The following is a 19395-nucleotide window of genomic DNA, read 5'->3' as shown; positions in this document are numbered from 1 at the left end:
CCACGCAGAGTGCAGGCCTTGTGACTACCGTATGACGCGCTCGGGACACCCAGCCCGGGGCGTGACTCAGGGTGTTCCACGAGCACACCACCAGGCAGAACCATCCCTTCCTGAACACCTGATAGGGCGGCTGCTGGGGCCAGACGTGCCCCCCCGCACTCAGGGCCCAGCCTCCCAGTGGGGGCACACAGAGGTCACTGGCACATCATAAGTGTTTATTGAAATAATTGAGTACCACCCCCCTTCACATGCAGGTGGGTGCCCCCATAGCTCCTGAGAGTGTCAAAGGCCTGGGTGCCTTCCACCCTCCCCACCAGCCCCTCCGACAGGCCCCGATGGTGCCGGGGGCCCCCAAGTCTCGTTTCCGCGGAGCTCCTCTCCCTGCACGGACAGCAGCGGGGGATGCAGGGCTGAGTCCCAGGGACGGGGCCGCGGCCAGAGCAGGGGTGGCCTTGAAGCCAAAACCCCCGAGCAGGAACGAGGGGAGCTGGCACGCACTGGGTCCTGTCCGCCACTCCAGGCAGCTGGAGGTGGAGAGGGACTTCTAATCAGAGGGCCCCCAGCCCGCACTGGTCACTGGCCAGTCCTCCGGAAGCTGCCGGCCCGTGCTGCACCTGAACGCTCCCTCCTTACAAGGATCGATGTCATCCCTGGGCTACTGGGACAGATCCCACCCCCACCCAGGGGCCTGGCGCACCCTTCCTTGGGGCCCAGCGAACCAGAGCCTGCACGGTCTGCCGGTTCTGGAACCCGCTGAGGCCCCGACAGGGACCCGAGCAGATGGGGGAAGGCTGATGAACCCTTCCAGTAGATTCCAGGGGAACTGCCAGATTTTGCCTCTCCACCTGGCTGGGGCGAGGATTCACCTGTTCAGTGCCACCTAGGCATTGGTGGGGGGGGGTCCTCTGTCACCCCCCCACCCCAGCTCCCAAGTCTGCTCTGTCCCCAGAGAGGGCTCTGCTGTCCTCCGAGGGAGCAACAGGAAGCGGGCCCTGTGTTAGCAGGTCAAAGACCAGGCCTTGAGTGGGCCCCAGGAGGGGCAGACCTGTATGGATGTCATCTCACCATTGGGACCCACAGGGCAGGGAAGGGGAAGGCGAAGGACGTTTTCACCATTCCTTCCTGCTCCGGAAGTCCTGGCAAAGATCGCCTGGGATAACCATGCGGCTCTCTCTGCTCTCCCGTTGAGTGCGGACTGGGAGTCTACCCTGAGTGCAGGTTGCTGCAGCGCCTACCAGCCTCCCTTGGGAGCGGAAGCCAGCTCTCCCAGCACACAGCCCCCTTGGGGAGCTGGAGAGCAGCAACTCTGTCCACCCGCTCCTGCCGAGATGCTTCCTACCTCTCTAAGCCCTAGGACCCAGGCCCCATCTCAGAGCCTCTAGAAGGCAGGCAGGCCAGCAGGTGTCCTAGCTCACTGCCGGCCAGCACCGCCGTGGCCTGAGGGCAGAGGGTCAGACTGACCCAGGTGCCTCAGGGTTCCCAGACTTGCTTCGGCCCTGGCCTCTCTGTCCTCTGCCCATAACCTGCCAGCTCCCCTAGGAATTCTGTGCCAAACAAGTCCTTAAAACTGGATTTATTCCTGGGCCCTCTCCTGGGGTCTCCCTTTCTGGGGGATCTGGGTCCAGACAGTGACAGGGTGAGAGAGGGCATGTACCCCCCGAGAGTGTGGGGCCAGGCCAGCCCAAGCTTGGCGCCCAGGCCCCGCCTGCCCGCTGAGGCCTGTGCCCACCGAGCCCGGCGGCCAGCAGCGCCCGGGAGCCGGTGCCTGCCCCCCCGCCATCCCCTAGCTCTTCTTGGCCTCCTGCTCCCTGCGCCGGAGCTTCTCACGCTGCCGTGCGGCCTTCTCCTGGGCCTTGCGCTCCTTCTCAGCGGCTGCTGCCAGCTCCTTTACCTTCCGCTTCACTAGCGTCCGGTCATGCGAGTTGCTGAGCCCCAGGCTCTGGGGAGGAATTCAAGGGTGAGGGAAAGAGCCCCAGAAGCACTCGGGCCCTGGCCAACCCCGGCCCCCGGTTCTCTGTGCCCCAGGTGCACCCTGCCTGGAGCTCGGCCAGTCCTCCCAGAAATGTGGCCTCCACCTCCCAGACTGGCCCGGGGATCAGAACACTCAGGGCCAGAATTCTGAATGGGAGCGTTTGGGAAAGATGCTGATGGAGGGTACGAGACCTTTTGCCCCCTGCCCCCACCCCCGGCAATCCTCGGCTCCCATTCCTCCACTCAGGAGTTCAGCCTTGGCACGATCCTGCCCAGCCCCCTGAGGCCCACAGATAGGGAGTGACTTGCCCAAGGTTACACTGCTAGACAGTGGCCGAGGCCCCTCCCCACTCCACAGACTTCCTGGGAGCCTCTCCTCAGCACCTCTTGCCTAAACAATGTACTGCAGGGTGGGGAACAGGTCAGAAACCTCCCAGCACAAAGATCCGAGCACCCCCGCACCGCCCCCCCCCGGCCCTGACCTCCCCTGACTACCAGCAGCCTCTAAGACTGAGAATTAGGCAAGATGATTAAGGAGAGGCCTGGTTTCCTATGACAGCAGGAGACTCAGAATCAAGAGCCAGGTGATGTGATGGTCCTAGTTCAATGTTAACCTGGAGACTTGGGCTGGGGCTTGAAGGTCAAACTGAAGGATGGGGCTCGAGTTTCGAGTCCGACGGGGGACCCATGCTAGAGTGCAAAGATCAGGCTGGGGACCTTGTCCAGAGGTCAGAGGTCAGGGTGGTGGTCTTAGAGGCAATGAAAGATCGGGGGGGGGGGGGAATCCCAATCCTGGAAGGTTGCCTTGGGCTCTGGCTGGGTCACAGCTCTCCTCCTCTGACCCACCTTCAGTTTGCTTCCATCCAGCTGCAGGAGCCGGCGCCCATCCACCTGCCGCGCGGCGAACTCGGCGGCATACTGCTCCAGGCTGAGGCTGTGTAGCCACTGGCCCACCTGCTGGCTGGTCCAGTGGTGGACAGTGGGGAGAGGCTCATCCAGGAACTGGGGTGGAGACCAAGGACGGTGAGGGGGAAGACATGGCCCGTGGCCTGCACCCCCAACACTCAGAGGGCAGGGCTTGCTTACCTCATCCGAAGACTGGGACAGTGTGTGGTAGGGGTAGGAGCATTTGGTCTCCTGCCGGGGCCCACTTGGGATCTTGGGGCTGCTGCTAGGGGGTGTGGAGTCATCACTCAGGGTGGATTCCTAGAGAGGAGGGGTGCGAGCCGCTGAGGAGAGAGCTCACCCCCAAGCCCAAGGGAGTCTCCCCAACCCACTGCTCCCATTTGAATGGAGCTGAAGTTGGGAACTGAGCACCAGGAGTTGCTCAGTGCCTCCTGTGCGTGAACCAGGAGCTGGGCAGGCACATAGGACGTGGTGACTCATGGGAGGCATCAGGATGGAAGGCTTCTAGGAGGTCGTGGGGCTAGAAGTGAGGCAGAATGTTAGCAGGAATGGCGGAGGTCTCAGATTAGGTGTCCCTTCCTGCAGGCAGCTGACCAGGATTCCCCGAGCCTAGGTCAGGGGTCCTCCCTTTGTGCCTCCCATCATAGCCTCTAGTAGTCTGGCTTCTAAGTGCCTGGGCAGAGATCATAAGCTCTAAGAGGCCCTGGGCTGTCTGTTCACCATGCTATCCCAGGGCCCAGCACGAGGGAAGGACGAGACGGAGGGAGTCTGTGCAGGGAGAGAGGAAATCAGGAAGTCCCAAGTCAGATGGAACTCTTTCTCCCCTGAATTCGCAGCTTTCCGATCTCCTCTGCCCCAGTAGCACATAAGGAACAACCACAGAGCCAGCATGGAGCCTGGCAGCAAACCCACGTGGCAAGTCCCTTCTCTCTGGGCCTTCATTCGTTCATCTGGACAACTGGGCTAAACGTGCCCGCGCTTTGTGAGAGGAAAGCACAAGTAGAACTTGGAGCCTTGTATAGGATGCGGCGTGAGCGGGGGCAGACACTCATGGCCGCTTCTGTCCCCCACTTCTCCCCACTTCCTGAGCACTAGCTAGTTTGTGCGCCCTTCATCCCAGTTCCCTCCAAGCCTCACCCCACCACACAGGTAGTCCAGGGGCTGATTCAGGACATGGGGAGCCAGGCAGAAGAGTTAGGGTGCACGGAGGAGGCCTCAGGCTGGGTGGATAACGGCGGGGGGCAGGGGGGACTAGCATTCGGTGTGTTGAATGTAGTGAATGACTCAATGGAGGAACTACTCAGAATATGAATGAGTGAACAAGTGAATGAATGAACTCAGAGAATGGATGAACTAATGAATCACTAAATGGCTCCATGGATAGACAAATGGACTCCAGGAGTGCCTGGATCCCAGAGCCAGCCAGGGGGAAGTGCCACCCCCTCATGTCACCTGAGTCTGGGGCCAGTACAGGGGCAGGGAGACCATTGGCTCACCTGAGAAGCTGACTTCTTAGGGCTGAAGCCCTCGTGTTTAGGGGAGCAGGCGGGCGAGGTGGTGCTGCCAGAGGACGCCGAGCCCTTGCCGCTGTCTGTGAACCAGGAAAAGGGCAGGAACGGGGAGCCCCCTGACCTGCCGGACCCCTCCACTGACTCCCTGTGGAGAGAGCAGCCAGCATGGGCGTGGGCACCACGGGGAGGGCCGGGGCCCCAGGGGAACTCCGGGCAGAAGCCGTGGGGGGCTGAGGCACAGTGCGGACGGCTTACCTGCTGCCCATGGACAAGCGGTTGCTGCCCTTGTCCTTCCGGCTCTTGCTAGTGGACGCTCGGCGTAAGGTGACCCTGTGAGGGAGGGCAGGGGGGAGTGGGGCAGTGCTGCCCACTGTGCTACCCTGCACCCCAAAGCTCCAAGCCTTTGCTTCTGGCCCTTTCTCCACTCACCCCAGGTCCAGGAACTTTCGGCGAGTCTTCTTATCCAGGCCGATGGTGGGGCTGGCAGGCTCAGGCGGGCTGGCATCCCGGCTGTCATCTTTCAGGGAAGAGAGGGAAGGAAGTAGCCCGTGTGGTGGCTTGCCTGCCTCCTTCCGCTGCCTCTTTCGACTTAGAAGCAGGCCAGTTGGCTCAGGTGCCCGTCACTAGCTGTGTGACTTTGGACAAATCACTCTACTTCTCTGAGCTTCCTCATCTCAAATATGGGGATAACACCTGACCCACACGAGCACCTGCCTATTTCATGGAATATTTATGAAAGCTTTATGCAAACCATGAAAAAGTAGGAACTGCTACTACTCACTGTTCATTTTATCCTGACTTCTAACCAGCCTTCCAATCTTGGCTCACGTGTCACTTCCTCAGAGAAGCCTTACCGGAGGCTCCCCACCAGGTCTTTACCCCCCACTATGTATCCCCCCACCGCTGACTCAACCGTGCACGTCTCTCACAGAGCACTTATTACGACTTGTAACGATACATTTAATTAAGGGATGATTTGATCACTTCTCCCTTAAACTATGAGGAATTATTAGATGGTTTCTCCCCAAAACTGCAAGCCTCGTGAAGGCAAAGACTGCCTCTGTTTCCTTACTTGTGAGTCCCGGTGCCCAACAGTGTCTGGTACATAGTAAGCGCTCAGTAAGCGACGGCGGGAGCCGCAGTGTGTCGTCCCCCCCCCCCCCCCCCCCCCGCCCCCTCGTCCCCTCGTCCCCAGCGGCCCTGCCGCACTTGGTCCAGCCCTCCCCTTCGGGGGCGGGCTGACTGGCAGGGACCGCTGCAGTCCCGGCGCTCGCCGGCAGGGGGCGCCGTGCCGACGGCCGCTCACCTTCGCTGTGGGGCTCAGCGCGCGGGTGGCGGCGCACGAAGCTGGGCGAGCTGTCCGAGGAGGGCGCGGAGCGCGGCGGCGAGCAGGACGCGGCGGCCAGGCCCTCGTGCGAGGCGGCGTTGTGCAGGGGCCGGTAGCGTGTGAGCGGCGAGGGCGGGGGCTCGTCTTCGTCCAGGCTGCGCCGCAACCCCGGAGGCTCCAGGCAGAAAGAGCCCCCCGCCGGGGACCCGGGGCCCGAGTGCAGAGGCGAGCGCAGCCGGTGCAGGGGGCTCCCGCAGCCGTCGGTCACCTGGGGGAGGGGCCGGCCGCTCACTGGCAACCCTCTTCCCCGCTTCCCCGAGCGGCTGGGAGTTGCTTTCACCCTGCAAACTGCCAGGGAGTCCCCGGAGGGAGGAGCCCGGCCTCGGGTCCTTGGGGGACCTGGAAGGAAGGGTTGTCCTCGGGCCCCTGGGGGTGGCTGGGCAGTGAGAGGTGGGGGTTGGGGGGCCTTCAGCCACGGAGGCTGGGGTTGAATCCCACGTCCCTCACTTCCTAACTGGGTGACCTTGTTACTGAACCTCTCGGAGCCTCAGTTTCCCCACGTGTAAGATGGGAATAATAATGCCTCCCTTAAAAGTTTCACCCAAGCCAGAGTGAATGCAGGTAATCCTTGTTGGCATGACTATGGCAGAAGTCTGGGAGTGTGGTTTCCCAGGAAAAGGGTTTGGGGGGATTGTCCGGGGCGGAGAGGGTGGGTAGGGTATGCGTGATTGGGTGGGTTGCCCCAACCTTGCCTCCGGGCCCGTCGGAGCCTTCACCATCCTCTGCAGAGCTGGCGCTGTCCCGAAGCCTGGAGCGGGAGGGCCGGTGTCTCCGGCCCTTGGCCAGTAGTTGGGCGCGGGCCTTGTGTAAACTGCTGTCCAGTCTGACGGTCTCTGGCACAGCCAAGTCCAGGTCTGTGAACCAGGTGAAGGGGGCAGAGACCAGACACGTGAGGACAGCAGGCCTGTGAGCACCTCAGGGCTCCCGCACTCACACCCCAGACATTCGGCAAACGTTTCTGAGTGCCCCGCGCTGGGGGTACAGATGAGATGGAGAACGGGGTCCCTCACAGTCTCAGAGGCGGGAAACACAGCAGTGTGGTGGGGTCTCTGACAGGCACACAGGAGCACAGGATGTCCTGTTTGGATGGGTCAGGGGAGGAGGCACCACAGCTGGTCTAAGGTCTGGGTGGGAGTTTACAAGAGAGGAGGCTGGTGAGCTGCTATATGCAATGCTGGGAAGTAGGGAAGCGCAGGGGAGTGGTGCAGCGGGGGAGGGGGGCCCTTCCAGGCACCTGGAGGGTAGGTCTGTGGAGAGGAGGGCTGGGGATGAGACCAGACCGATCGTGGTAATAAGAGCTACCATTTAAGAAGCGCCTACTAGGGCGCCTGGGTGGCTCAGTCGTTAAGCGTCTGCCTTTGGCTCAGGTCGTGATGCCAGGGTCCTGGGATTGAGCCCCGCATCGGGCTCCCTGCTCAGCGGGAAGCCTGCTTCTCCCTCTCCTACTCCCCCTGCTTGTGTTCCTGCTCTCGCTGTCTCTCTCTCTCTGTCAAATAAAAAAATAAAATCTTTAAAAAGAAGCGCCTACTATGTGCCAGAATGTTCATACAGCACCTCATCTACTCAAAACACCCCAGGGAGCTGGGGACAGCTATTATGCACATTTTACGCATTTTATAGCTGCGCCAGCTAAGGCTCAGAGAGGTTCAGTCTCTTGCCTGCAGCCACCAGCTAGCGGCGGTCCGGGCTGGCTCTGAGCCGGACTAGTGTGTCCAGAGACTGGCCGCGCTGGGACCCTGGCTTGCTGTGCCATGCCCAGGGCTGCCCTCAGACCCAGCCCTGCTGACGGGAACATAGCAGCAGCATCAGGAAAACCCCAGTCCCCGCGCGGCCTGCCTCTCCCCTCCTGGGGTCAGTGGTGTGGGGCTGGGTTGAAGTGGGATGGAGACATGGAAGAAGAGTAGGCAAACCCAATGGATCGTGCACAAACCCTGCTGCTCCTAGTTTCTCTTCCTCCTTGCTCCCCCCGGGGAATGAAGTCCCCCAAGCTTGGGGTCTCCATACAGAAGAGGCTCTTCCCAGACCTCAGAATGGGTTAAGACCTCTGTTCCCCACTCCCCCCGCCCCGTGATCTTGGGGTTCTGCCATCTCACCCCTCATGCCGGCCCTGCCTTGCCTGTTCCTCTTATTCTTGTGGGCAGATACCCCTTAAGCCACCCACCCCAGTTGCTGGCCTGGCTTCACTATCACCTATTGGTTCAGCCCTGAGCCCTCCCTGAATTCCAAGCCCGGGCACCTCAGCACCCATCAGGGAACTTGCCGTCTCAAAGGCACCCAGGTCCCCAAAATATCTATTGGGATGAACCCACCACCTTGCTTCAGGCCGGCTTCCCCTTTGCTCCTCGGCTCTATGAAAGGCCCCATTGTCCACCCAATGCAGACAGCCCCGAGCTATGGTTCACCCCCAGCCCCAGCCCCAGCCCCAGCCGCTGGCTCAAGAGTCCGGCCACCTCCCGGTCCCCTCCCCTTGGATGTGCCATGGGCAGCTTCGGCGTCCGTGTCCAGCTGTGACTGGCCGCTCCATGTCACCCGCGGCTCAGGCCAAGCGCTGGAGTCACCCTTGACTCTCTTTCCCTCCCACCCTCCACACTCATCTAGCCACAATTCCTATTAGCTCTACCTTCGAAATGTATGTAGACATACTGAGATATTGATGGTGAAGTGGTACGATGTCTTGGATTCGGTTCAAAATAATCCCGGGGAACAGGAGTGGGGAGAGATGGACGGCTGGCCACGACCCAATGACCACAGAGTGACAGTAGCAGAATGCACGGTGGAATGCATTAGGCCCGTCCCTGTACTCCTCCTTCCCACAATAAAATTGCTGTTTCTCTGTGTGTGTGTGTGTGTGTGCACGCGCACCCAGCCGTGCCTACACACGGAGAGGGAGAGAACAGAGAGCAGAGGAGCAAGGGAGAAGAGGAGAGGAAGGGAGGGGAGGGGAGAGGAGGGGAAGGCAGGGAAGGAGAGAGGAGAGGGGGACACACAGCCTCCCTGGTCTAGATCACTATCACCTCCTGCCTCAATTATTACAAAAGCCTCCTGGCTGGTCTTCCCTTTTCCTCCCTTTCCCACTTACAGTCTATTTTCAACACCGCAGCAGCCAGAGTGATCCTGATGAAACATGTCAGCCCCTGTCACTGCTCTGCTCAGAACCCTCCAGGGACTTCCATCTCACACAGAGTAAGTGCCAAGTTCTCCCAGGGGCCTTCCAGACTCAGTCTGTGCTCCCCTTACCTCTCTGAGCTTCTACTTCTCCCCCTCTTCCTCCCTCCTCTCGGGCCATCCTAGCCTCCTGGCTCTTCGTCACACAAGCCTCACTGTACCTCAGGGCCTTTGCACTTCCTCTTCCCTTTTCCTGCAAGGCTCTTGCCACAGATCTCTGCAGGGTTCTGTCCTTTGCCTCCTTCAGGCCTTTGCTTAAACGCTTTCTACCCCTGAGGACCTTACTGACCACTCAATGTACAGTTCCCCCCCCAGAACCCTGACCTGGTTTTTCCCTACGTCACGTGTCGTTCTCTGGCATGCTGTATATTTTACTTACTTAGTTTATTGTCTCTCCACTCGTTAGAATGTCAGCTCCATGAGGGCAGACATTCCTCTATTTTGTTCACTGCTCTAACCCAGGGTGGTGTCTGGCACATAGTAGGTACTTAGTAAATATGATTTTAATGACCAAAAAAACCGCACACACCGTTCTGTTGATTTGCCTTCCTCCCAGCCCTGGAATGTGGCCTCTCCTCTCCCTCGGACTGAGCTGCCTTACTCAGGTCTTCACCAGGCCCTGCCCCAAGCCAGGGCACAGCCAGGCAGAGATGGACTCAAGGCACAGGGCAGTGCTAATGCCCACACTCTGTCACATCCATACCGCGCGCCCCTCTGAGGAGCACTCCTCCCCAGGACATGTTCCTCATCATGGGTCCTGTGTGCCCCAGGGTCGGTCCCCTGCTTGCCCCGCCCTGGCACTCAGGCCCCACAAGGGCAGGGACTGTCTCCCTGGGGCCTCACACAGAGCCTGGCACACGGAAGGGGCTCCGTGGTATTTGTGGAGGGGAAGAAAGAGACGGGCAGGGGCTGGGGGCTCTCTTTTAGATGAGGCAGCCGGGCTGAGGAGAGAGCCAAGGCTGTAGGAAGAACAAGAAGGAGCTTTCTAAGGAGAAGGGATGGTGTGGGCCAGTGGAGCCTGCAAGGGGAGGGGACTGGCCTGGCCCCCGGGGGCAGGGGAGGGTGGACCGCCACAGAGCCTGTTGCACATGTCCTGGGGCAGCGGTGGGGCCTTGGCGAGGGGAGAGGTCCTGTCAAAGGACCGCTATTTGGGACCCCAGCCTGACACCGCTCCTCTAGCTCCTTCACTGCCCCTGCTTTGCTTCTGGTGTTTCCAGGCCCTGCGGCTGAGCTGAGGGAGGGAGCCCTCCTCCGTCCCCGGCTCCCCAACGACGGGACACAGCATCTCCAAGCATTATCTGCAAGCAGCAAGGATTGAGGACCGAACCACAGAACAATAATTGCTAATGCTTACTGAGCTCTCACTGTGCTAGGCACCCGTTCTAAGTGCTTCACAATTACTAGCTCATTTAAACTCCCCACAACCCTAGGAGGAAGAGACTCCAGGAATCCCCAGGGCAGCCTTAATCCGCCCCAGGGCATCTGCCCACCGAAGAGAGGGGCCAGGGTTATAGGCAGTCTGGCTCCTGAGGCTCAGTGTGTAACCATCAAGCCTGCCACACCGCCTCTGAGGCAGAGATGGGGGTGACTCGTGAGTCCAACCCCACATTTTACAGGTGGGGAAACTGAGGCTCGGAGAGGAAAGGTTTGGCCAGGGGTGGAGAGGGAGTGAAGGACAGCATCCAGGCCTCCTGGCTCCCAGACTAGTGTTCTCGCTGTTCTGGGCGGTGGGGCCGGGAGCTGTGGAACACCCTCTCCACCTCCAGCCCTCGGCGGGTGCCCAGCCCCCCGGGGCCAGGGAGAAGGGCCCTTCTCCTGACTCTGGGCCACATCAGGACTTCGGGGCGGCTTACCTTGGAGGGTCTAGGCAGCAAAGGAACTCCTAGGGGGCTGAGGTATTTTCGAGGCAAGGTGGGGCCTGCCTTCCCCCTGGTCCCTGCTCTACTTGGCTCCCTGGCCTCCCTCCATCTCTGTGCGGGTCTGTCGCTCTGTCTTTCTCTCCAGAGCCCTGGGCAGTGGGGAGTCATGAATATTTCATTGCCTTTCACATCAGGAAGCAGGCAAGGCGGCCAGCTACCTCAGCAGGTCCTCAGCAGGTCCAGGAGAAGGAACACAGGAAGAATTGGGGTTGGGAGTGGGAATGGAGGCCCAGAAGCCTAGGAGAGGAGGAGCTCACTTCCGTGAGGCCAGGCCTGGGTGCAGATGGTGAGACCCTAGAGTCTGAGGCCCAGAGGCAGTGGAGGCTGGAGGAGTCCCGGAGGCAAACCCTCCATTCCATGGGCCCCAGGGAGGCTGGGAAAAAACAGCGTTCCCAGGAGCCGGGAGGCAGCACTTCCTGGCTTTGCAGAGGCATATGGCCGCACAGGGGAGAAGGGGGTGAGCTGGGGAGAGGGAGGAGGGGAGGGGAGGGAAGGGAGAGACAAGGAGAAGCCGGGAGCCCCTTGAGGCTAGGCACACCAACAAGAGAGTCCCGAGGGCTGCGCACATGCCACGGGCTTCGGGCGACGGCTGCTGTCTTCCCCTCTCCCTCCATGGTCCTCAGGAGCCTCCCCATCCCTTGCTTCCTGACTCCTCCACCAAATCCAGCTGGGAACCAGCCTTCCACCCCGGTGCATGCTGGGCACTCTGCCCTGTCAGGGGGGGCTTTCCCCACACCGCCCAACAGAAAGACCGCAGGGGGTACATGATGGTGCAGGCAGGCGTGTGCATGCACCCCGGGGTGTACGGAGCTGGGGCGGGCCTGGGGGCACTGAGGCTCTGTGTTCTGGGCATTTGATTTCCACGCACACCCTGCAGGCTGAGGGCCGTTACCATGCAATGTGGAGGCAATGGCTGTCACCTGGGCTGGGATTCAGGGGTACAGCCGCCCAGTCCGGACTTCTAGTCCCAGCTCTGCCACTGACCTGCCACGTGATCTTTAAAGCGAGTCACTCCAGCACTCTGCGCCCTGGGCTCCTTGTCCGTACAATGGGCACACCTCGTGGCCTTATTGTGGGGCGTAAGCGACATTGTGGGATGGGGGTGTCAGCCTAGTGAGACAGCGCTTCCTAAATGGAGACCCTGATCGTTGTGGTTGTCATTGGCACAGAGTGTCATGACAGAGACTCAGGCTGCCAGGCCACAATACACACACACCCACACACCCACACAAAGACACACACCGGAGTCCTGGGGGAACCCCCCAGTGCCGGTGGCTTTAGAGTTAGAGCAAACAGAACTTACCAAAAACCTCATCCGCAGGTTCTCGTAGCTTTGAAGAAGCCATGACGCAAGAGAGCTGAGGAGAACGGAGGAGGGCAGAGAGAGAGAGAGAGAGACCATGGATAAGAGGTTCAGGTTGGTGGAGGGAAACAAGGTAGCTACCCCTGGCTGCCTGCTCCTGGCCTTCTGGCCCCTCACCTTCCCTTAGAACTCTTCCTCCAGCCCCTTGGAAAAGAAATTGTCTGAACCATACCCCAGACGGTGGGAGTTGGGGCAGGAGGCAGAAGTAAAAGAGTAGGGGCAGAAGCAAATCCAGGGTGTAGACAGAGGCTGAGTCCTGGGATTTTGGTCCAAGCTGATTTGCTGTGTGCATTCACATGGCTCACTGAACTCCCCCCCGACACACACACACACACTTCAATGTCTGGGGCCTTTCCATCATCAGCATTCCCTCAAAATGATCATCATAAACTGTCCAACAGCAACCCTGGGAGAAATCTTGAGAGATTATTAAATCCAATCCTCTCATTTTCCAAATAAAGAAACAGAGGGGAGAATGACTGGCTTAAGGTCACATAACAAGCCAATGGCAAAATCAGGAGCAGAATCCAGGTCCTTGCATCCATCCATCCTTGCATCCATCCATCTACCTACCCACCTATTTAGCCATCCACCCACTTGCCCATCCATCCATCCATCCATCCATCCATCCATCCATCCATCCATCTACCTACCCACCTATTTAGCCATCCACCCACTTGCCCATCCATCCATCCATCCATCCATCCATCCATCCATCCATCCATCCATCCATCCATCTACCTACCCACCTATTTAGCCATCCACCCACTTGCCCATCCATCCATCCATCCATCCATCCATCCATCCATCCATCCATCCATCCTCCCATCTCTGCATCCATCAGTTCATACTATCCACCCACCTGTCTTCCCGTCCATCACCCAGTCCTGCCTGCCCTCCACCCCCCATCACTGGTGTGCTCACCACCTGCCTTCCCGAACATGAGCTGTTCAGGAAGCTGGCACCATCAGCAAGGCCCCTGTTCTTGACAAACTCGCAGTTCTCACAGTTCCAGACAGACTCACAGATGCAGAAGGGTATGAGGAGTACCCACAGCACAACAGTGGACAGCCAAATCTCTGTGATGCAAGTACGTTCCGGCAGGAAGTGTGATGGGTAGGGGTTTGGTTTTGCTTTTTGGTGGGAAGCAAGAAGGGAGGCAGGTGGGGAAGCGGGACGTACGCAGCTGAAACAGTTCGGGCAGGCTTCCTAGCAGGTGCAGGATGGCAGTGGCCCTAAGCCAAAGCCTGGGGTTAGAGGGGAAGGGGAATACTGGCCAAGGGGACGGGGGAGGGGGGGAAGCTCAGCAGCAGGGGCACACCGCACGGCTGGGACATGATCTCCAATGACTGCTAACACTCAGGTGCCCATGAGCAGGGCAGGGCGCTGGCCTAGACATGCATTTGACAGGCATGGGAAGGCTAGGCCTCATGCTTGCTGGAGTCTTTTCCAACATTCCTCTCCTGATATTACACACACATCATCTCACGGTTGAGCCGCATGGGCTTGAGATTCTTAGTATCGCCACTTTACAGATGGGAAAACTGAGGTGCAGGAGATAAGAGGGGGAATTCAGCCCCCACCTGTCTCCTGCCCTCCAGCGCTATCCTGGGGGATGATCTGCAGTTTTGGAGGGTACGCATGAGGAGAGGATCCTGTGGGGAGAAGGGAGAAAAGTAGAGGAAGGGGGGCTGGCCCTACTGTCTAGGGTTGGGAGAAGCTTCTAAACCATCTCCACCCCAAGTTCCATGGATGCTTGGGGCTGAAAGCAGGAAATGAGGCATGAGAAGGGGCTAGGGGACGTGGGCCCTCCAAGAACTCTCTTGCCATTCTTGAACTCTGGGTGCTAGTAGCAAAGAAATTCTAGAACCTCTCTTCCTGCCTGAAGGGCCATCTTGGAAGGGAGACTGCCCCTACGAATGAGCGAATTTCCCTCATTCAATCACAAAGCCTCATCTGACCAAGACCAGGCTGCCCCCTCCTCCAGAATTTTGTCCTAGACAGCCCTTCTCCCTCCCATTTGTCCACACAATTTCTAAATTCACCCTTCCCCAACCACTGGGAAATAGGGGTTTTTCATACTTCACTGATTCCCTAAATGGGTCATATCTCCCCTGCATCAGATGGGAGCTCCCTGAGGAAAAGAAAGGGTATTCCTCATCAGATTAGGGGCTCCCTGAAGATAAGAAGGGCCTCTCCCAATAGAATGGAGGCTCCCTGAGGTCAGAAGTGGTGCCTCCTCTCTTAGATTAGCTGAGAACGGAGATCCCATGTGTTCTTTATTCAAAGTCCCAGTCCAGGGTGAAGACCATCTTGTGGTTAGAGTCCTCTTCCAGGTATCCTCTGAGGTAGGCTGGGCCTTCCAGCTCACACCTGTGCCTAATCCATCCTGATTCAGCACAAATGGCTTCTGTTCCGCCCTCAACAACTAACTCCCTGGGGTGTGTATGGGCGGCCCATCCTACACTGTTCCATGGGGAACTCTGGGACGCAGGCCATCCAAAAGGTCACCAGGCCCCTCTCACCAAAACTGAGCTTTGGAACCCCCCCTCCCCCCCCCCCCCCACACTCATGGGCACACATTTAACCAGGAACTGCCACAAGGTGGAAATGAACCTGTCCTGGACCCAGTCTGGGCACTGGTCCTACCAGGCCACTCCTTCCTCCCAAAGCTTCCAGTTCCCAGAGGAGTAGCACCTATGACCTTTGACTCTTCTCTGGGAGTAAGGGAGGCTTCCTGAGAGCCAGGGAAGGAGAAAGAGAAAGGGTGCACAAGCCCCAGAGGGGAGTGGGAAGAAGGAACAGGGACCGACAGGTTGGAGACTGTCCACAGAGCTGCAGGGAGAGGGAAGAAAGAGCAGGAAAGAGCTGAGTGGGGCGGGGGAAGCGGTGGTGGAGGCCGAGCTCCCTCGGGCCGGCCGGCCCGCCGGGAGTGAGGCCCCAGGGAGGGCTGCGAGGAGAGAGCCAAGGGGCGGCTGTAGGGAGAGGGGCGGGCCCGGCGGGGCAGGCAAGAGGAAAGGGGCCGGGGAAGAGGAGAAAGAGACCAAGACAGAAGTGCAACTGGGAAAGACCGGGAAGGAAAGGCCAGGAGGGGAGGCTGGGGGCAGGGGGGCAGCAGGGAGCTGGAGAAAGCGGGGCCCCCTCCCCTAGGCCCGGGATGCGGCGACGGGCGAGTGGGACCGCGCTCCCAGCGCCGCGGAGGCCGGGGCACCTACCGCACTCCCAGTCCGGGCCGGGCGGCTAGTTTCTCTCCGGTCCAGCCGTCCAACTCCGCGCCGGGCAGGAAGGAGTTAAGCCCTCTCCCCCTCCCCCCCACACCAGTTTTTTAAAATTAATTTCTCCGGGAGGGAGAGGATTAGGGACACAAATCCTATCTCCGCCCCCTCCCCCGGCAGCCCAGCACCCCAGCTCCGCGCGCCCCCCCAGGAATGGGGAAGAAAGGCCCTATCCGACCCCACTCAGGGTCCCGCCGCGAGCCCGGGTGACCCCGGCTCTGCTTCCCCGTCCACGTCGGGGTCCTCACCTCCAGCATCAATCATCTTCAGCGTCCGGCGCCGCGGGAGCCCCCCAGGCCCATGGTGCTCGGGCGCGGGCCAGGCGGGGAGGGGCGGGGGGCCGTCACCCCGGCCGCGGGGGGCTGCGGGCGGGCTCGAGCCGCTCCATCCCGGGAGAGGGGCGGGCGCGGGCGCCGAGGGTCCGGGAGCCGGAGGGGATGTGGGGGGGAGCGGGAGAGAAGGAGAGGGTTTGCGGGGAGCGGGAGGCGCGGGCGGGGCTGGACCAGAGCCCTGACGGGAGGATGCTCCGTGCGCGCGCGCGTGTACGCGTGTGTGCGCGCGTGTGTGTGCGCGTGTTTGTGTGTGTGCGTGTGAGCGACGGAGGAGGGAGAGGGGGAGGGAACCACCTCCCCGCCCGCCCCGCCGCCCGCCGGGCCCCGCCGGCCGCAGGCCCCCCGCCGGGCAGGCCGACACGCGTCGCGTCGCGTCCGCGGGGGTCTCCCGGGAGGGGCGGTGCGGGGGGCGCGTGGCGGGGAGGCCGGCGCCGGGAGACAAAGAGCGGGAGGGAGGGAGGGAGGGAGAGGGGGCGGAGGCGGCAGGAGGGGAGGGAGGAGGCGGCCCGGCGCGGCGACCGGGCGAGGGGATTCCGACTTGCCGCTACTAGTCTGGCCGCGGAAGTCCGGGGGGTGGGAGCGGCCCCGCCTCTGGACCCACTGGGCTTCCGCCTCCTCTACGAGGTCTGTGCGGGCTCCCGAGTCATCCAGTCTTTGGACTTCCATCGAGCAATCGTGTGCGCCAAGGCCTGAGGGCACCGCGGGGAACAGAACCGCCCGGGCCGAGGCGTCGGGGGCTCGCGGCGTTGTCGGGGGCGGGGGTGGGGAGGCCCTCACAAGCCCGGGTGCCCCGAGCCCCGGTTCCCAGAGGACACTAAGGCGGCGCCGAGACAGCGCACCGGAGGACGCCGGAGCGGCCTGGGGGTGGGTGAGGGTGGAGGTAACTCGGGAGCCTTCCAGGTGGAGGTGCTCTGTTGGCTACCCCCGCAGGCCAGGGCTGGGTAGAAGTGTTAGTGGGGCTGGGGGGGTGGAGGGCGAGAGAGGAAGAGGAGTGAGGCTGCGAAGGTGCAGGGGTGGAGGGAGGGCTTGCAGTCTGTCCTGGGAGCCCTTGGGGAAAGTAACAGAGGAGTGAGGGGCTCAGAGTTGCTCTTTAGGGAGAACTCTTTGGCTCCTCTGTGGAGAGTGGATTGGCGAGGGCAGCCCGAGGCAGGGGTGAGGCTGATGAGTGATGAGGGCAGTGGGCATGAAGATCACAGATCAAGCTGAGCACTATTCAGGATACAGAATGGAAGAAATTGACCAGATCTGGGGACTGCTGGCCACTGAGGGAGAAGGAGGCCTTGGCTTGAGGCTGGCATTGGGGGGGGGGGGGGGGCGGGGATGAGATCACACTTGGAGTGGTGAGCTGGAGGTTGAGGCAGGCCAGCCCCCGGAGACTGTACTAATCAACGATGCGCTACCATACAGTGAGGGCGCAGGGTCCAGGCATTGTACTAAGTAAGCACTTTCCCCTGATTGTCAATGTCACTCTCACAATAAGCCTAGTCGTTTCTATTACCCCCATTTTAAGAGGGGAAAACAAGAGACTTCAAAGAATGAAAGTGGTTTGTTCAAGAGCAAATGGTGAGGTTGGATGGAGGGGTCCAGAGCTCAGCGGGGAGGTGTGCAGCCTGTGGGGAAAGAGTTCCCCAAGGGCTGGCTGAAGTCTCTGTTGTCACAGAGGCTGTGAGAGGTGGCATGTTGAGCCAGGATGGTCTTTGGGGCTGTGGGTGAAGACTGAATTAATAAGCTTTGAGGGCTGAAGGTATCCTAAGAAATCTGTGGGAGTTTGGGGGTCTCTGTGTGTCTTCAGAATCTGCTGGCAGCCATGTGCTGGCCAGATTGTGGTGATCTGGGGAGGTGGTGGGGACTCTGGGTGACATCCTACAGGGCTAAGTCTGGGGTCTTGAAAGAGGACATGGTTTTCATGCATCTGGTGAGACCTGATGGGGAGGGTTGGTTATATAGGCCCTGTAGGGAATAGGGAGATCATGGGTATGTAACACCAGGGCTGGGGGGCAGGGACAGGTTCTGTGGGAGGGTGTCTTCTAGGCTATAGGACCTGGGAGGACCCCCTGTTCTTAGTGATGCCTGATCTCCGGGAGTTGAGAAAATGCCCTTCATTTGGTTTCCCTCTCCTATGGCAAGTGCTGGGGTTCTGGTAAACCTGCTCAAGCTCCTAAGAACGGAGCCCGTGACAGGGCAGGGCTGAGGTGACAAGCCTCACATGGGCCTACCCCTGGCCACTTGACATAGCCCCAAACGTGGACATAGTTCATGGTCATGTCACATCTTAGGCCTGAGAAATTCAAAGGAAAGCCACACATAACACCCCCACCCCCCCGCCGTACAAAATACTCAGGCTTAGACACTGGGAACCACCTGGCCGACCTTTTGGAATATACGATGTACAGGCCCCTCACATAATACACAGGACAGATGGGGGGGGGGGCACAGCAGGACCTCACCCTAGAAACAGCTCCAGTCAAACCACCCAGGTTGGTCGGGCCACTTCACTTGTTGGAATTTCTTGGCTAGGTTTCCCAAGCAGGGCCTCAGTGACTTCTGTCTCTGGAGCCATGACCTGCGGCCTTGTGGTTTGGTGGTCTCTGATCTTGGGATTCAGCCACTTGGATCTTTCTTCCCAGAAGCATCCCAAGGTTGATCCACCCAGGGAAGATGCCTTGAGAGGCATGGTCACTATCCCCAGGTTTCCAGGTGCCCCGCAAGTGGGCGGCAGGCTGGATGGGTGCTCTATGGCCCTGCGGTGTAGAACTAGGATTTTTGAGAGGAAGGGGTGGGAAGCCTGAATTTGGCTTCACATGAGACTTGTGTGACAAAACCATCCTCAAGGGAGTGGCTGTCTCAGGTGCTGACTGCCACCTGGAGTTCTGGTAGAGGCCAGTCATCTCAGGTGCTGTCAGCGACCCATCAGAGTGACCACAAAGAGTCTGATGTTGGGACTTCATTCCTTCAGGCAAAGGAGAATGTGACAATCCCCTTGGGGGCCAGGCCACTCTCCTGCATGAGTGCCTTGTGCTTCTGTTCTCTCACACATGCACACACCAGCACCCAGTGCAAGGCAAGGCTGGTGTCGGGGACTGCCTGAGCCTTGGTCCTACTGCCCCCTGCTCTCTCCGCTCTCTGGGACTTCACCAAATCTTGTCTTTAGAACCCTGGCATCTGGACTGCCAGACCCATTCTATCAGAGCTGGTGAGTTAGCACCCAACCATCCTGGCACAGAGCAAGGGGCTAGGGCTATTCAAATTTTCTAGGACCCCAGGCACAAAACTGCTCCGACGTGTCACCTCCCACCCCCAGGAGACCTTTGATCCTTCAGGTACCTCAGGTAGGGTGCCTTGTGAGAGTACAGGCTGAGTATCCCCATGAGGTTAGACTTCTCAGGGAAGGGACCTGCGGTTCGCCTTATCCTCACTTATCTAACCCATCCTCTGAACTCTGTCAGAGGCCTCCTAAAAAGGAAATGCGATGGGGCTAAGGAACTCTCTAGAAACCCCAACCCTGCCCAAGAGGAATGGATAAAAAAGCATGGGTGCTGATGGGGGAAATGGTGGCAAAGAGGGAG

The 19395-nt window shown here is 59.9% G+C and overlaps 1 protein-coding gene across 4 annotated transcripts; it reads right to left on the bottom strand.

Moving 5' to 3' along the window:
* Window positions 1-30: 30 nt before the first annotated feature.
* Window positions 31-19376, bottom strand: SAMD14 (sterile alpha motif domain containing 14). Of its 4 annotated transcripts, XM_064582424.1 has the most exons (11): window positions 15746-19376; window positions 12163-12217; window positions 6463-6629; window positions 5695-5983; window positions 4818-4905; window positions 4644-4718; window positions 4374-4533; window positions 3249-3332; window positions 3058-3177; window positions 2818-2973; window positions 31-1939 (listed from the first exon to the last, which is right to left on the bottom strand). In XM_064582424.1, the coding sequence occupies exons 1-11, from the start codon at window positions 15752-15754 to the stop codon at window positions 1784-1786; spliced, it is 1359 nt and encodes a 452-aa protein (XP_064438494.1). In that variant the 5' UTR covers window positions 15755-19376; the 3' UTR covers window positions 31-1783. The 4 variants fall into 4 exon arrangements, with proteins under 4 accessions (XP_064438494.1, XP_064438490.1, XP_064438491.1 ...); XM_064582420.1 differs by lacking the exon at window positions 3249-3332; XM_064582421.1 differs by lacking the exons at window positions 3249-3332; window positions 15746-19376 and adding an exon at window positions 13147-14764.
* Between the last annotated feature and the right edge of the window lie 19 nt (window positions 19377-19395).

The sequence above is a fragment of the Mirounga angustirostris genome, unplaced genomic scaffold (assembly GCF_029215605.1).
Source record: "Mirounga angustirostris isolate CCGP_5_RB_7025 unplaced genomic scaffold, mMirAng1.0.hap1 SCAF_17, whole genome shotgun sequence".
Classification (NCBI taxonomy): domain Eukaryota; kingdom Metazoa; phylum Chordata; class Mammalia; order Carnivora; family Phocidae; genus Mirounga; species Mirounga angustirostris.
The sequence above is the reverse complement of the archived record's forward strand: the minus strand, read 5'-3'. Positions and strand labels throughout refer to the sequence as shown.

Bases quoted from the DNA above. Each gene is read 5' to 3' on its own strand.
- SAMD14 (XM_064582424.1), bottom strand. The intron at 4,906-5,694 runs GTGAGCGGCCGT...CTTCCCTGAAAG, and splicing joins CGCTGAGCCCCACAGCGAAG to ATGACAGCCGGGATGCCAGC. The intron at 1,940-2,817 runs GTGGGTCAGAGG...ATTCCTCCCCAG, and splicing joins TGGATGGAAGCAAACTGAAG to AGCCTGGGGCTCAGCAACTC.